The sequence below is a fragment of the Vidua macroura genome, chromosome 5 (genome assembly GCF_024509145.1).
Source record: "Vidua macroura isolate BioBank_ID:100142 chromosome 5, ASM2450914v1, whole genome shotgun sequence".
Classification (NCBI taxonomy): domain Eukaryota; kingdom Metazoa; phylum Chordata; class Aves; order Passeriformes; family Viduidae; genus Vidua; species Vidua macroura.
The window spans coordinates 14,486,932-14,505,575 of NC_071575.1; the positions used below are offsets into that span (position 1 = coordinate 14,486,932).

At 38.6% G+C, this 18,644-nt stretch overlaps 1 protein-coding gene across 1 annotated transcript in view; it reads right to left on the minus strand.

Moving 5' to 3' along the window:
- FGD6 (FYVE, RhoGEF and PH domain containing 6) overlaps positions 1–18,644 on the minus strand; it is a 72,510-nt gene that overhangs the window by 26,795 nt on the left and 27,071 nt on the right. Inside the window, exons 3-8 of the mRNA XM_053978164.1 lie at positions 16,747–16,894; positions 13,961–14,028; positions 13,838–13,868; positions 5,208–5,359; positions 4,297–4,453; positions 3,550–3,637 (exon numbers count right to left, since the gene is read on the minus strand). Of these exons, the coding sequence (XP_053834139.1) occupies positions 3,550–3,637; positions 4,297–4,453; positions 5,208–5,359; positions 13,838–13,868; positions 13,961–14,028; positions 16,747–16,894 (644 nt within the window). The remainder of the gene's footprint in view (positions 1–3,549; positions 3,638–4,296; positions 4,454–5,207; positions 5,360–13,837; positions 13,869–13,960; positions 14,029–16,746; positions 16,895–18,644) is intronic.

Below are 18,644 nucleotides of genomic sequence, written 5' to 3' on the forward strand. Positions count from 1 at the left end.
AGGCTGGGAACAAGAGGTAAGGTGGGTATAATTTCCTCATCTGCAAATGTGCAGCTGGCACTCTAAGACACTGTCCCTGGTACATGAAGACATCCAATTTAACATCCAAAGTAATTGCAGTGGAAACAAAACCAGAGACCCAAGATGGGAACTAATTTTTTATTGGTATATTCATGCTTTATAACATGTTTCCCAAAACACACCACTCAAACCCATTTATGGATGAGTATTTTCTAGCATTTTAAATTATATAATCAGTGAAGAGAAGAGGTAAAATCTAGATTTCAAAGTAACTGCATTCATTTAAAATTATGTATTTAAAACAGAAGGCAGCCTTTGTCTTACAAAACTGCAGCAGCCAATAAAACAACTGTAAAATCCTGAAAGTGATAAAATAGATAATTTTCATCTTAGTACTCTCTTTATCTGGTAAGTGGACCTCAGTTCACAGTTTCAGAGAAGCATCGGAACAGATATTTTTGTCTCTTCTGTGAACACATACACGAAATTTTGTGCTTACAACAGCCTTCTGGAGGTACTGACATAAACTATACAGACAAGCTGATTTCACAGACATGAAGTATGTTGCAGTAAAATTTTTGCAAAAGTATTCCTAGATGAAATAAATACAGAAGTCAGATATTAAGATGAAATGGCATCTAATGTCTTTGCAAAAAAAAAAAAAAAAAAAAACAACAACTCCCCTCTGAAATGAGCTTTTGTTGTTCAGACTAGAAAGACCTTAATCACACCTTCAGAAATTCTTAATTCTGATGGATACCCCAAAGCACAGCAAAAGTAAACATAAAAACACACTAGTACTGTTTTTGTGATGAAATTTCAGTATGCCTACTTCTACCTAACTGTAGCCCTCAGTTCTCTCTTCCCACTTGCTGGGGGAAGTGGCTATCACTTCTTCTGCTTAAAATTATCTTCTGCGTCATAACTACTTTTTGTCTTGGGTTGTCTAATGTAATTAATTTAAACTCAAAGCAATTGTTCCACAACATGCAATTGGCCTTGAGTCTGACAACTCTATTTCCAACCTGCAAAGCCACAGAGTGCAGAAAGGCTAATTTTTCATCCCACTCAGCCTCCTCTCACTATAACCCAGTCAAGGATAATAAAAGACACCCCATGCCAACCTTATGCTGTGAAAAAGAGGAGAGAGGCTTATCCTATGACAATCAAGAGCCTGCTCATATTGCACAGTCTCAAGTCATCTTCTCAAATTAGAGGTTTTCGGGAGAAGAGAATCACCTCCTTCATTTCTCTTAGAAATCAGAGGCCTCTGATTAGCTTCCCCCATAAGCTATCTAATATTTACTGTATAGTGCTCAGGGCCAGTATGTGAAGAAGTGGAAGTGCACTTACTGGATTGGAGAAGCTGTATAATTAAACAGCAACAGTGCTGAACTCTTTGTCTCCTTGACTGATTTATGAGTCCACCTGCCCCTGCTTTTGTTAGCACAAAAGTAACTCCACTTCAAAGCACTGCAACAATCTTGTGATGCGACTGAGTAGCAGCAGGTTACCAGTACAAAGCTGTCCCACTGACACAGAACATCTAAATAGGAAGAAATCCCTGCTGACTCAGGCCTGACAGCTTCATTTCCTGGATTATTTTCATTCTGCTGCACTTGCCCTCCTCCCCACAGATCACCCCCCCTCCGGCCTAAGGCAGCTGCTCCATCACTACATCTCACCCACTGCAACAAAAGACACAAATGTTCTGCATGTCCTCCAGATGTTCATATAGCACAGGTTTATAGAGGCATTGCTCAATATTACACAGAGCTGTTGGAAGGTAACTAAGCAGATGGGTCTTCCACAGAGACATGGAAGAGTCAGAACTCAAGGGCAACATACATGCATGAAAGACTGAACAGGATTAAAATGAAACAGATCCAAAACATCACTCTCTAGCTCCAGCATAATTAAATTCTTGGCTTGATCTCTTTTATTGTTCACACAGAACAAGAGAAAATTATGTTTCTAAATTTGCCACCAGCATGGCAATCCCATTCCTTTCACCAACATTTGCAGGTGTATTTAAACCCTGGCAGCCACAATCAGGTCTGCAGTCTGGGGACCCCCACAATAACCCCCATCAGCACAGGATGAGGCTTTTTTCAGGCCTAAAACATTCTGTCCCAGCCACAATGACAGCTCATCATCACAAGGAATTCCCCTTCACCATCTGAGTTTTGTTTCAGTGCCATCCATCCCTGACATCTCTCACTCTGCTGCGTATATTGACAATGGCATTTGCTCCATCCTGATCCTCTATTCAACTAAACTCCATTTCAATCAAAACCTTTCAACTTACGCAAGGCTCCACTGATTTTGAAGTGTATAACAAACTATACCACGCCCTAAGTGAGTATCCTTTTAAAATAAAGCAAGATGCCATTTTATGGGTTGATTTCATCAATTAAGTATCATTAAGATTTTCCCCTATAGAGTATTCAATTTAATAAGAGCTCTCCCCCTTTTTTCAATACCTTGAGTTTAATGAGATGATTAAAATGAAAAAGTTGATGTTAATAACTTGTAAACTGCTCTATAACACTTAAATCTGTATCTGCCACAGCATCACTAGTCTAAGTACATGCTGGGGAAATGCCAATGAGCTGCTACAGAGCCAAAAAAAAAAAGGTCATGGAGCATTTTATTTTGCAGTTACTACATAAACAGAAGTTATTTTTAAATTGCTCATCAAGAAGCAATGGCTCTCAAAAACAATGCCTTAAGTATTTCCAAATCCTTACAGGAGCCATCCCCCACTTATAACAAACACATCTCAAAATACTTCACAAAGGAGGCCTCTGTCACTGCCCTCCCTTTACAGACAAAAAACCCCACTGCATCATGGAGATGACTTGCTCAAGGCCACCCAAATGCCAGTGCCAGAACAGGGTACAGAGCCCAGATTTCCTAGCTACAGATCAGCTCCTCAGCTGGCTCTGGTAGCAAGTCTTAAGCATTTAGTGGTGTGCACTAAAAACATGTGTTTTGCCTTTAAAAGAGAATGGATTTTACAGACAAAACACCTGGGTGGGGAAGAAATGGAGAACCAACTTACAGAAGTTCACAGTTGCATAGATATCTTTCTTCTCCTTGCTCCAATTTTCCATACAGCCTTTTTCATTTGTTAAACCTCCATCACCCCAAAAAACCCAAAAAAGCAAAACCCAAAGCAGAACCCTTTGAGGAAATTACAGGCTTCTATTACCACAGATTCAAGCAAAAACCATCACAGGTTTCATGTTTTCTATGTACTGTTGAATCTACCATCAGAATACATCACAGTGCTGGAAACATTAGGACCTTGCTTGTGTATCTTACCACAATCAATATTAGCAAGAAAAGCCTCTAAACCCACGTCAGGTTTTAAAATAGATTCACATATTGTGACATGTTTTAAAAAAACCTCACATATCTGAGGTCAGATAAACACACTTTACAGATGAATACAACTGTCTGAAAACAGGTGTCCTGGGGCACGTGAAAACTGACTTCTGAAGCCTGCAAAAAGCTTGACTGTACCTGTCAACAGAAGCCTGTATTGGGGAATCCTCTGAACTGGCTTGAGCAAATAGTGCTTGAGGGCCAGACTAGCACAGCGGGGGCTCATCTGAAAGAAACACCCAAAATAAATAACAATTCCACAGCAGTCAAAGGTTCCAGCAAAAGAAAACATGCCTCGAAACAACTACTGATTATACTGGATAAGCTTTTTATCTTTGAAAAGTGATACTGCCACGCTGTTAAGCACCACACTACAGAGGAAGCATTTCCATGTGGAAGACTGCATGCAAAATTACCCATGCCTGAAAGACACTAGCAAGCACTCATATCTGTAGATTCAAAACAAGTGCTTTGACCTAGGAGGAAGAGAAGTAAAGCTTCCAAGAAATAAAGGAAACAGGATAGCAAGGGCGACATGCTCCTTTGTGATCGCTGTCAGTGTTCATTAGGCAAAAAGGCAGAGAAGACAGGAGTGCTCACTGCAGAAGTTTTAATTCATCCACACCTCTAAAGACAACACAGAATTAAAAGATCCATGCTTCAGAAATGCTAATTATCTTGAGTTTGCATTCAAAATAATCTGAATCTGAAACTCTGAGTAATTCAAAAGGGCTCTTGCCTTCTTCCTGTCTTAAGCCAAGAGTGCAGAAAAAAACCCCATCACCAAAACACAAACAAATTAAGGACAGATTCTAAAGCCCAGTGAAGGATCACAACTGCTAAAAAGTCACAAAACAGGATATACATTAAAAAAGAATACAATACCTCGAAGTCTTTGACTACTGATGCAAATCCTGGATTCTTCTTACACTGTTCATCTAATAATGCAACATTTTTATCAAATTCTTTGATGTAAGTTGAATACATCTTTAGGTAGGGACCCTTTTTAACAAATATATCAGCAATTCTTTGATGCTCAAGCCTAGAAACAACAACAAAAAAGATGCAATTAGAGCTAAAAAGAGCATACATCTTAACCCTACAGCAAAACATCTCTCTTTTTCACAGTAAGATGTGCTAGTTTATGTTCTGAACAAAAAGCTTATAGCAGATAGGTAGCCATCTCAGTTGTTATTCTGAAAAATCTTATTAGGCATACACCAACACACTAGTGTTAGATGACAACCACCTAATATGCAGTCTTTTAAAAATGGTCTTGAACTGTTTGAACACTTCAGTTCAAGGTGAGAAAAGTCCTTACCCATTGCAATGCCTTTGTCAGTAGGTTTTGTATAGCTCCACTCACCAGTAGTAACTGAGAATGATCTTCAAGGGGATTGTGTCTGTCAATCAGGCTGTGCCTGATCAGTAGATCTAAACTACCTCTAAAATGCAAACTAGTCTTCAGAACAGCCTGCTTTTTCCCTAATGAAATCAGTGCACTTATCATGCTCATGCAGGGACCAGAAATTTCAATTAAAAATGAAATTTCAAATAAAAACTGTGATTGCTAGAAAAATGTATTAGCATGCCTTCTGGACCTTTTGGGATGCATCTAAATGGCACAAAAGCACATCTAAATGAAAAACAATCTCCTATACTTTCAAAGTACATTCTGACATTTAGGAAGGTACATGAAACACAAACAAGAGTCAAACCATGATCACATGAAGTCACATAGGCCCCCCAGATAAATTTCAACATCAAAGGAGTGGAATCCCTTCATTGATAGTCACCAGTGAGATAATCGCTCTTCCAGTTCCCTCAGGAGGTCCCGATTGAGTTCATAGAGCTGAGGTAGGTAGTAGAGGATCTGATTCAGGATTCTGTCCTCAATCACTGGCTTTCCAAGTTGCCTAGAGGCATGTGCCACAGCATCCCGGAAATCCTGCCGGAGTACAAAGAGGACAGAAACCCCCCCTTGCCATGAGTGAACAGCCTTCAAAGCACCAACACAGAGTGTGCAACCGAGTTCTCATCTCCGACTTTCCAGGCACTGCTCCCTATTACCAAAGGCAAGGCAGGTACCATCTGGGTTATGTTTTTCTGCAACTTCCATTTACTCCCCTGGGAACGCCTTAATCCTTTTGGTTTGACACTGAAACTTTACTTTCTTGGTCCTGTATGCATAATATAGAAGTTGTTCATTATTTTCACAACAAGCCCTTAAGAAATGTGTTAGAATTACTTATGAGGACACTAAGGCGGGCTAAACAAGGCTTGTATCTGCAAGGTTATTGTCAGCCTAGAGTGTCTTCTTGCAAACATGTAAGTAAAAAAATAGAACTTTTATATCAATTAATACAATCATAGTACCTTACTTAAAAACCATCCTAGTGTTCATAACTCATCTACAAATGCCATTTTGGAAGGCAAAACTAGGGTAAAAAAAATTACTGTATGTAGAAGCTCTTCTATATACAGGAAAATTAACATCTAACAAAAAGATACCGTAATAACATGGGAATCACAAGATTTCAAATGTTGGCAATGATCAAAGCCAACACTGACTGGTACCTTTGAAACATTTACAAGGGAGGAGGAGCACCCTACTTAGTCTTGAAGGATCTTATAGCATTTTTATGCTATAACCAGCTCCCAACAGGACAGAGCTGAAGCTCATTGGTCCTCATTAAAGTATTCAAAATTAAAATATTGACCCCACACAAATCAGCATTGTCAAGATTGAAACTCAGTATCCATTATTCAGGGTATTTTCCCTATTCACAAGCAAACAAATCTTTCAAAAAGTTCAGCACTCTAGCATTTCACTTGAAAAACAACACCGTCTTAACTGACAAAAAAGAACATATAAATTACATAGTGTTACATATTACTGTGTCTCACTTAAATTTGGGCAAAAAGAGAATCAAAACAGCTCTTTTGGAGTTTGTGGTTAATGAAACCTAATATCACATGCATGATCTGCAGATTATCTTGAAAAAAGTAACCAACAAAATGTTCTAAGCACAGTAATAAGTTATATTTTAAATGTGCATGGTGTCCACGCCTGTCTTTGGAAACCTGTAGGGACCTCAGGTTGAGGAAAAAACAAATTATCCCCCCTTTTACCCCTCCCCAGGTCTACTACTACAGCTCTTATTAGCTATCCCATCAGTCCAGCATCTGGCACTATTTCGGGTCTCTCAAACTGAAGCCTCAACTTTCCCCTGCTCTCCCTCTTCATTGCGTCAGCTCTGGCAACATGAGCTCCAGACACGCTTTCTTGCTTTTTGACCCTATGGGTCACAAAGGCTGTGACTGGGCAGTTCTGACAAGAAACTGAAAAGAGATACAGGGCACTGGCTGTAACTGGGGAAGGCTGAGAACTAAATGCAAGGGAGTTAAAAAACAGATGGTGCTATTCATATGGAAATGTTCTGGTCTACATCCTCCATGCAGACTAGTGACACATAGGTTAACTACCAGCTGCATCTTATAGGTTTTTCTGACCCTGGGGCATTGCTTAACACTGAAATGATACATGGAATTACAATGGCAAAAGCTCAAATGAGGCATTCCGGAGAGCTTCATGCAAAATGCATCATCATATTATGATAATATTCTTCCCCTGCCCCCAATTGTATGCACACACAATGTAGTGTATGTATTCTGCCATAGGACGAGACAAGAATTTTCTTGGAATGTCATAAGGCGACTTGCATGATGAAAAGCAAAGCAGTTTTGTCTGCACCATAATCAACAACCCAGGCTTTCCCCTGACCAAACAACAAAAGGAGAGCAGGGAGCCAGGTTTAGGCACCACTAGATAACACAGGAACGTCGGCTGTAGTTAAGAGCATTTATTTAACTTCCAGATACAGCATACAAAGAGTCTGCAGGGCGTTTTCCAAATACAGATTTGGTTTTTCAACTAGCTTGACCCAAAGTCCATCAGCATCATTATGGTTTATAGATTATACCATGAAAGGCTCTATCATTGAAACAGCCAACCAAAACTTTACTTCATCACCATACGTCCCCTTCCACAACTGAGTAAACTGAGGAAGTGCTGCAGAGAGGAAATACAGGGGAAAAAGATAATGTGAACCTTTTAAATTTCGAAAGCCTGCAGAACAACAAGAGATAAATTTCAATGCTCTTTTAAATTTTTTTAAAAATTATCTTCATTACTGACTATGCATTTGTCACTGTAATCATATTAAGATTTATTTTTAACCTGGCAGTGGGTGTGAAGTAACTGTCATGCCAAGTTCATCTTGAGATAAACTCAAGAGCTGAATGCAGAGAGCACATGCCTGGGGATCGAGGGTGGGAAAAGAAAAACAAATGTAACAAGGCTGGAATTACCAGTGTTTACACTTGAAAGTACTGCCCTTCTGAGAAAGCAATTTCATATCGAAAAGGACAAAACATAGATCAGGTCTGTTTTAATTACCAGATATAAAAAATGCTCATTTACAAACTAAACCCTGAAATTTCACCCCAAGGGGTGGAAAGTATTCAGATGACAACTTTTAATGCAAGCAGGTGAATGACTTAGAAATTAGAAACTGCAGTATAAGTAATTTAAAGTACCAGCACTTAGCTCCTTCTAAATCTAAATCAGTTCACTGCTAAATAAAAGCAGAATTGCTCTTGCAAATAATATATACATTGCTCTGATATCTGTACATGCCTGCATGATGTGATTTATATTGCAAACATATTTAGCACATTGTCCTATATAAAACTGCTGAACAGCACTGCTTTCATCAGCCTGTTCAAAGGCAATCACCTAGGTTGTCCTAGAAATTATTCTGTTTGAAGCAATGCAGCAATCCATTACAAGTGATTTTTAAAGACAGAATTTCTAATTAAAAAATGGTCTTTCAAATACTGAAATCTTACTCATCCAAAAAAAAAAAACCTAAAAAAGAAAAAAAAAAAAAAAAAAAAAAAAAAAAAAACACAAAGCCAAAAAAACCAACTTGCCACACTTTGGAATTAATGTGCTTATTTCACTGAAAAATATTTGCAACTCTAGATGTGTTTCATATGCTGCATGGCAAAACCCAAAATATTATGCTAGGTATAATGAATCACCCCAGCTTCTTACCAGGATTTTTTTTTTTTTTCCCTTTCAGAAGAGGGGAGGGTATTGTACATTTTTTGAAATGCTTGTTTAAAGTTTCTAGTTTTACATTATATTCTGGTCCAATAATAATCTTCTGATATCACTTCTTACTGATACGGTATAGGTAATTGTTTTCACACAGCTACTTCAAGAGGACAGCACACATTGCCTCCCTTGGAAAGAACTTTCTTTTCAAACCAGAAACAGTTTTAGTCTATGCTAGGCTGAGACAGCCTCCCACAGGGTACCTGTCCACATGAAAATCTAGTCTATGCATATTCAAGGTTTCTGAGCACATACTGTTGCCGAATTGTTGTCTGATAAAACACTTCCAACTTGAAAAATGTGTAGGAAATTCTATTTATCCAGTTAGTATACACTCCCCTTATAGCTGTGGAGTTTTTAAACAATATTTGAGGAGGTTACCATCATTGCTGCTTTTGTTTCCTCACACCACTCCTTCAATGCAACTTCCTTAAACAAGCAAAAAGGCTGTGATATCTGGTAATTCTGATCCTGTTCTGAATCACCTGCAATCAGCCCAGGCACTTCCCCTCTGCAAAGGCCCTGACGCAAGATCCCTCAGTTCTTCCCATCAGAGGATTCCCAGCCTGCAGTGATCTGCCCGTGTCAGTCTAAGGAGCAAAGGACAATTTTAGCTGTAAACCAAAAGAGGTACTGAGCAGACTAAAACCCCACTCACTGCTGACTGGGCCAAGTGCACCTTCAGGTACCTAATAGTTGAATGAAGATAATTTCAAACGGGTGAAATTAAAACTTCTTGCCAATTTAACAGGAAGAGAAAGTACTACATAATCTAAACATAGTCACGTATTCTATTCCTAAAGCTTCAACCAATATTCATCTTAGATCTGTTCTCCCAGAACATACCATCAGCAAAAAAAAAAAAAAAAAAGAAAAAAAAAAGATAACACTGAAGAACTGAAGAACAACTCCCCCAGCTAAATACACCCGCAGAATAGCTCAAATATCAGTTTAATTTAAGGAAAAAAAGTATGTTTGCACTTGGGTGCTTTTCAAGGAATACACACACATACAGACATCCTATGGCGAAGGAGGAGGGAAGAGGAGGAAGTTTCACAACAGCCAGGCTGCTAGATGTGACAAACTGTAAACATGACTGCTTAGCAATACAGCTACAGAAGATTTCACAAATAGATTATTTAAAATATAAATAGGCACTCCTAGCTAGAGTCAGACAATTTGCCATAAACTGCTAAGTTAAACTACAGCAACTATAGTTAATCAAGACTATGACTCAGTGTGGATCATATTTTTCAAACATATGCCATTACTTTTGGAAAGCTGCCAAGCAATTCCACACCTTTTGTCTCAAGTAATAAAATAATTTATAAGCCTTTAATGAAATAATGTATTTGATTTTTTTACAATAATCAATGATTTGACTATGCCATATTCCCAGAATGTTATTTCAGGCAATAGGCTGGGTAGTAGAACAATATTTCCTTCTAAACTAAAACGATTTTATTAGTCTTCTTAGTAGAAGGACTACAGTTCGAACTCATTGTCAAATATCTTAGCAGTTCTACAGTACTTCAGAGACCAAAAATTTATCAACATTTTCACGTCAGGCTGGTCAAATATTGAAATTTTGCAGATGGAGGAAAAGGAGTTGGATGTTGAGAGAAGTTTTCACGGTCAAACAGTACGTCAGTTGTAAGCCAGTACCAGAGGTCAGAATTTTGCTCTAAAGACCATAACTATTTTATTTTTTATTACATTCTTTTTTCAAATCTACTATGAATTATTTTTCATAATGCTTAGCTACAACAGACATCAGTTTATATCTATCTATCTATCTATCTAGATGTATAAAACTATATGTAGTTTTTATATACAGAATTTTGCCATTTTCTTCTGAAAAATGGTAACATTAAACCAGAATTTTTCACTCTTGTGTCTCGGGAAGGACACACAACAGAAAACGATGCTTGACCTCTTATCTGCCTTCTGCAGTAAGAGGTTGATCTTGTGGCTGCAGAAATGCTAAGAGGTGCCTGCTGACAAGCTCCTACTTACTCTGTCTCAGAGTCCAAATATGGACAGAACAGGGGTCTAAGTCAGAAGCACAGATTTAAAGGCTCAGGCAAAAGCCCACAGGCCTAAGCTTTTCTTTTCACACAGCAAAAAGTTACACACTAAGCCTTGCAGTGGAAGGAGTAATCGCACAAAACCAAGTTCCTCTGCTGGACCAGAAGCCTTGCTGCATATACCACAGCAGCAGGGAGGAAGCAGAATCAAAAAACAAAAAGAGTGGAGGGTTTTGGCAAAAGAACAAAATTCAGAACAAAAATGTACCAAAAAATGACAATAAATAAGCCAGACAGCTTACCCTCACAGTGCCAGGACACTGCTGAGGAGGTCCTCTCACTCATGCAAAGCAAACCATCTCCAAAGAATCCCACAACAAAGAAGTACAAAGGACACCAATCCCGCCTTGCTCCTTTTTCCAGGAACACTGGGTGTCTTTTAGGCACAGGGCAACTCAGAGAGAAGTGATAAGCTTGTTTCTCTTATGTCACTTGTGTTTTATACCCAGTTCACAGTTTCTTTTTTCTGCAAGTGTCCTTAGGAAAAAATAGTACTTCTCCCATATTCTCAACCCTGGCTCACTCTCAGGAGGCAATCCATGAACCATCTCATAAACATGCATACTGAAGAGCTAGTTTGATTTAAGCTCCTTTGTTTCCAGGAGTTTCTAAAAGCATTTGACTGGAATCTCACCCTAAAAGAGCACTAACACAGTAACAGAAATACAGAGAATTCAAGATTACATCTAATGTTTGATCACGTCCTCAAGCAAATCCATTTGCTGAGTCTGAGACTGTGTGCTGTGTGAAAAGCCAGGTGAGTCCCTTATCTCTGTTATGACCAGCTTGTTTAGTATTTACAGAAGTATCACCAAGTGTTTATAATTTTGCAGTGTGTCTTCAACAGAAGCAGTCGGATACACTTGTAGTGTGTCACAAGGTCCACATAGGCTGGCACTCTGGTATCTTGGAAGAGTTGCTCCACCTAACTTGACTTTGTCAACATGAAAGAAAAAAATGCTAAAAAATTTCAGTGGTGCTTGTAACTAGTTTGCAGTCACATTCCTACCTCCTCAACTGCTTCAGATTCCACTTCAAAGGCTCTAAGATGAAGCAAATTAAAAAGATTTTTCTTACATCAACAGTCCTCTTCCTTGGCACCATATGATGCATTTAGCTGACATTGGTAAAACATACTGAAGAGAGTATTATTCATTTCAGATCATTGCTAATGGAATTTGTCACTAAATTTCAAGTGGAAAACCACTAATAGATGGCTCAGAAGGTGCAATGCAGCATCCCTCGATAAGCCAAATCTTTACTATGGGTAAAAGAGCCCAGTCTGGGGAGAATCTAAGTTCTAATTCAGAAATTTGTCAGAGGTTGTTGACTGGCAGTTAGTAAGCCAAAGTGGTCAGTGCACATGAAATCAAGAGGACAATTTTATCAACATTAAAATAATATCCATAAGAAATATATTATTAAATCAACTGATTTAATCATGTGTGTGATACACCAACAAACCCTCAGGCATACCACTCTGTGGAAACAAAAACTGGGTGTCTGCAACCTTTCTCAGCTACGGCACTTTTTATTTAATGAAGAATGCACACACACAGAGCCTCAAAACCAGTGCCCTCTCTGACAAGGACACTCACCAAGGTTCCTGCTGCAGGCCAACTGACAAGTTAAGGACAAAGTATTTCCTAAACTCCTAGCCTAGCATCCTCCCTGTTAGACCAGGCTGAATACATGTTGATTGTTACTGCTAGCCAACAAAAACATTTCCAATAGTTTTTATTTGGCAGCTAGAAACTAGGAGACTGTCATGAATAGAGTTGCAAATCATCCATTAAAGGAAAAGCAAAACACATCCTACACCACTGCACATCTACACTGTGGGGACAGCTTTAAGTTTATCCCAGAAACTTCCCAGGCTCTCTACTCTTCCCTTTTTCGCATTGCTCTTCTGCTTGCCTGCATCCTCCATACCAACAGCCTTTCTTCCAGTACTGCACATATTACCTAAAAATCTGGTACACTGAAAAGCAAGGATACCTTTAACAAATAAGTTAAATGTCTGAAAAATAGGACAACTTAAAATTACATAGCTTAAAACTTGCCTAGGACAACTCTTTTTCTTTTACCAATATTTAAGATTGAGTTCTGTATTAGAAACCATGTTGAATATAAATTATATATTAGCTGCAACTGACTGAGCCAGCTCATAAAAACCAAGCTTGAAGAGAATCAAGAAAACAATTAATAGGAGGAAAGCAAAAGAGGAATCAGCAAAAGATGTGGTGAGTTTTTTGTTCCCTGAAAAAAAAACCCATATTACAGGACTGTATAACAGCCATCTATAAGAGCCTTTGTTCCCAGTTTCACAGAACACACTTCTCAAGGGACTGAGACAGACCAGTGCATCTGTTTGCAATATAACCACTTCTATTGCCCAAGGAAAAAAAAACCACTATGTTTGCACTTAATAGAGTGACAAAATGGTACAAACACATATCAGTTCAAACTTGACAGAAAACACACAAAATAGAGATAGAGAAAGAAAAATTCTTCATTAATTTCCTATTATCACCTTCAACACAGGATGTTTTACACGACTGATCTGCACAAACACGGATTAAATACTTAACCCTGGCTGTGTACAACACATTGCAGGTACTACAGTCACAGGTGTTATCAGAAGGCAAATGTCTGTCAGGGAGCTGCAGCCTCCCAAAAATACACTGCCAAGGTGATGGATGCACCATTACAGCTATTAGCTATTAACTGGATTACTTCAAGAATGTGCATTTTAATGTACCATTTCTAAAATAAATTGTTCCTGTCTCCCCCCACCATTTAAGGAGTTATTCTAACCAAAAACTTTATTTTTGTTGCTATGTACATATTTATAAGCCAGCTTGTGCTGGCTTATAAATATGATTCTGATTAACATAAATGGATATATATTAAATTTTCAGTATTCAATACCCACACTCAACTGGAAACTGCATAAATTATTAAGGAGATCCAGAAGGAACCACCAAAATATTCATTCATTATGTAAAATATGAAACATTAAAATTCAGCTTAAGTAGATTAATTTTTATATTTTGAATATGTAGATGCAGCAGAAAAAAGGCATATAAAGCCTAAACATAAAACTTTAATAGATTAAACAAATAGAAGAGGAAACTGCTTTTTTTTAAGTACTTACAATGTGTAAGAGCTTTAGCACATCCACAAACCTATCAGAAAAGCAAGAAAAAGCAAACAGTTACATTTTAATTGCCCAATTAAAATAAACTGAGTAGTTATTAAGTATAGCATTGACACTTACACCTTCTCTGAGCTCATGATCTCCTTGGCAATGTGGTAAACCTTTGTTTTCTTTCCAGCTGCCTTGCCCTGCAAATAAAATTACATGTTAAACTACGCACCTACTAAAACTGTCATAAAGATCATTTCCAGCTATTAGTTCCTTAAATTCAATGTAATTATTTGATAGTTACTTCTAAGAAAAACACTTCATACTGCTTTGAAATCCCTTGGCTTTGACACCTTCTGGTTTTTCAGGATCTGTGAGAAAATCAATTTAACATGTATCTGGAAACAATAATATTAGCTAGGAGCAGCCTTTCAGCCTGTCAGCCTTTTCTTTTAATTATTACAGGAAGCACTGAAGCCCATAATGAATGAAGTTCTAGCAAACAACAATAACTGGTTTAGCAAAAGTACTAAAGTACAGGTAGTATTTCTATCTTACTTGATTCTTTTTTTCTGATTAATACAGCAACAATAATATTTGCAGTGAACTCAAATATCTTTCAGGAACATCTTAACGGACATATACATTTTCTTTAGTGAAAAACAAGATGACAGGAGGAAAAAAAAAAAAAAATCACACTGAAGAGAAAAGACAGTTTCTGACAATCTGCTAATGGAGCTGCTGGACTACAGAGCAACTGTACTCCAAAGATGCAGATATGTGAGCCTTGTAATCCTCATGAAACACCGTGGAGATGATTTTGGGTTTCATATACACGTTTGGCTTCCAAAAAAACCAATGGCACTGTCCAACACCAGAGAGAGGTAATAGGTACAACAAAGCAAATGGGGCTGGCATCAGGATGCAAATGTGTTTGCTACACAGTTTAACTTCCATGTATGAGTTCCCTCAGATGGAACACCTTTCTCCAAAACAGCTCTCATGGTTTGCCATATGCTTCTCTGCTGCCAGCTGTCAGCATGTCCATTGCACAGTCAGCCTTTCATTTTAATGGGCTGCAAAGAAAGAGAGGATGAGGAGCCCGAAAACGTCACAGAATATACAACTCAAGTGAGATGGAAGTCCTGGGAAGGCTGTATTGAGTGTGGTAGCATAATATGGGCACTGAACAGTTTATCTAGAAAATCAGGTATCAGTTGCATTTTATCCACAAAACTTTGGTTCATAAGCACTAATGCTGCAAGATTTCTCTGAAGATTGAATTCTTCTTGAAACCTATAAATTAGTTTCAAGTGCTGGAAAATAAACCATGGAACAGATAGTACTCATAGGTTGGTTTTAATGATATTGTTGTATTCAAAATAAAAAAATAAATCTAAATTTAATTTTTTCATTGGAATTTAAATGACATCACACCTAATTACTGAATTAAAATTAATTTCTAAATTAAATATTTTTGTATAACACCAGATATGTGCAAAATACATTATTTATTTTATATACTATCTAGACAGACATCTGCACACAGATCTGGAATTTTACATATGAAATTAACTTATTTCCAAAGAACACTGAGATCTGTCCAGTGTGGGTCAATCACATTCAGGCAGGATTGTAACACCTATTCTCAGGCCTCTGTGCCTATTTAGAAAGCACAGCTGACACACTCCCTGCAAGACTGAATTCACAAGTAAGTCAATTATGCAGAGCAAAGTATGTGCCATCACTGTAGATGTGTCAGTTGCAAATGAGATGAAAATTAGTATTTTGAGAACAAGATGCTACCACTAAACAATTACAAAATGAAATATCACAGTCTGTTTTCAACCCCATTTGAAAGACTTTTCACATACCAGCTGGTGCTGAAAGGGCCACTTTGCATTTGCTCAGACAAAGATACTCTGGCTCTGAGAGTCTCTAATGGGGGAACCAAAGGGATTCAAATAAGGCTCTCTGGCACAACACTGGAAAGAAGCCCTGTAAGTCCCCTAACAGATATAAAGCATCAAAACAGCCAGATGCTTGCAGCAAGGAAAAATAAAACAAGCCCAGCTGATGACCGATGCAGAGACTGCTTCATTCTCCTCTGCAGCTGCTCTCGCTGTGAGGAAGTTGGTTGTTAATTCCCAGCTGCTGGCCGCACGTGCCGCAGGCAGCTGAAGCAAGCGGCAGCAGATGCCTCACAGCAAGCGCTGAGTTACTCCATAAAACCTGCCTGAGAACCCTCCTAATGGGGACACTTCCCTGTAAAACTCTCTTGTGAAAGGCTGAAGGCATTTGCAGAGGCACGCAAGGTAAGTTAGCTTGTACAGGTAAAGTCTTGTTTAGTTTCACAGGAACAAGCTTTCCCTTGCCTCTTTCCCTTTCCCAGTTTAGTCCTCTCATTTGGTTTAACAACATTCAGGCCCTATATGCCAAGTCTTCTCTTCCAGCATTAAAAAGTTTCATTGGGTTTTTCTGTTTGTCTCGTTGGGGCTTTGTTTTTGTTTTGTTTTTTAATTATTTTTAAAGAAAGGAAGCAGATATAACTACTATCAAAGGAAACAGCTGCCGGGACTGGTGCTGAGGAGAGGCACTGGTCTACAGGCAGGCTGGTTTCAGGGTGTCCAGGGCTGAGAAATAAGAACATGGGTACTCCCAAAGGGAGGACAGGACCCTCATAACTTCATTTCATTCAGAGTAGTTAACACTGTCTCCCTGATCCTCATTGGAAGAAGAAATAAAATTAAAATAAGGAAAATCACTCCAAGTTGGCACTCACGGAAGGTAACAGAAGGTCAGACCTCAACTTCAACAGGCAACAGGTGGTTTACATTTGAAAATATCCCAGCAAGTTACAACTAATGAAATACTGCAAGAGTGAGGAATAGCTTCAGAAGATAAAGATAAAAAGATACCTGTTTATCTTCTTGAGGATCAGTCTCCCCTTTACTGGAATCAGAATTTGTATCATCATCTTCATCAGAACTGTTCATGATATCTTCTTCATCTGACTGAAGATCTCCTATTACTACATTGGGATGATGATGGTGTTCTTCTAAGGACCTAGTATTAAAATATATACATCATACTTCATTTATGTAAAGAGCTTTCTGTTTCATCCCACAATATATTATCTACTTGGTATCAGACACCCTGAAAACATTGTGGGTAGTCTGAAGATTATAACAGTTGGAAGCTTTTCCACAGCGGACTCATAACTCTGCAACATTTTATATATGCTAGTATTGATACAATGCTCACTGACAGCAAGCAAAAGCCACATATTATTCATGTCCATCAGAGTTTGCCTAACAACAAACTCTGATAAATCTATTCCCTTTATTGCTATGTGCATGTATAGAGCAGTATTTGTACTGTGTACAGGATAAAGAAAGATCATAGCCATTTTGCTATCCTCTATCTCCCAGCAGCAGGTCTTATTCCAGCAATGGTACTCACACTGGAGCTTTCTTTGTGAAATTCCAGTTGCATGTGTACATACAGGCCTGTTTCCCAATGCATATGCTAAACAACTGCATCAGTGACAGCAGTATCGTAACTATTCTGTCCAACAACTCTTCTTAAAAGCAGGAAAGCAGAATCTTTTGCAATTAAGAACACCCATCCCCCAGAAACAGACACCTTTTGAATAGCTGTCAAAAGCTATAAAACAACCTTGTTCTGCTGCTAAGCAATCATTATAGAGGTCTCTTTTTACTAGCTTCAGCCATATTTGCGACACAGGAATTGCATGAGACAGGCACACAATCTCCTTCCTCTAACTAGCCTTGACAACTTCAGTAGCAATATAAGAAATACAATTCTAGAAGAAAATAAAAAAGGGGGTAGGGAAAGATAGATAGGAAAACCTACCAGAGGAAACAGCCTTAAGTTTTTGGAAGGTTACATGGAAACACAGCAAATCTCTGAGTTCCTACTTTTAATCCTTAAAAATATCTAATAATTTCCAATTACACTAAAGCTATCTAAAAATCACGTCATCTGTGTTCAAGGTCTGCAAAAAGATGCTGGGATGCCACAGATTTATTTTGACATGAGTCAAAACTGATTAGCTATCCATCAAAACAAAAAGCAAATCCAGGAACCCCTGTCCATGAGCTGCTGCAGCCAGCAGAGATCTCACTGGGCTGACCAACACCTAATTTTATAGAGCCAACAACTGCCAGGGCTACACATGTCTCCATATTCCTGGCTCTCTGCCTCTCGAGGCAGGGTATAGCTGTGACTGTTTTTTTCCTTGCTTTGAATCAAAGGAAAGGAGGGATGGAGGGTAACTATTCAGACTTGCCACCTCTATCTGTGATAGCTACCAGAAAGAAAACCTGTCACCATGGATCCCACAGAAGGTGTCTGCTAGCAATTTGAAAAGCAGAAGTATTCCTCAGGGCTTGGGTTCAGTATTGGGACTGGTGCTGTTAAACAGGTTTGTCAGCGACGTGGACAGAGGGACTGGGGGCACCCTCAGCAAGAGTGCCCAGCAGGTCAAGGAAGGGGATTCTGCTACAGCAAAGTGTTTATTAACACAATGCTCAAGATAGAGTTAAAAACAAACCAACACAAAAATGCTGATCACAAATAGAAATATATTTGGAGATAAAGATTAGCTGGCCTGTGGACAGACCTTGGTCAGCCATGAAGACATAGAGAAGATTAAAATAACTTGGTTCTATTATGACAACAGGAAGGACTTGGGAAACTCCCAAGCAGTTACTGTCTCCCAGAACTGAATGGGGCGGGGGGAGGAAGGCGACTGTAAGGTCATCACTGAGTTCAACAAGGTCCTGAGCCAAGA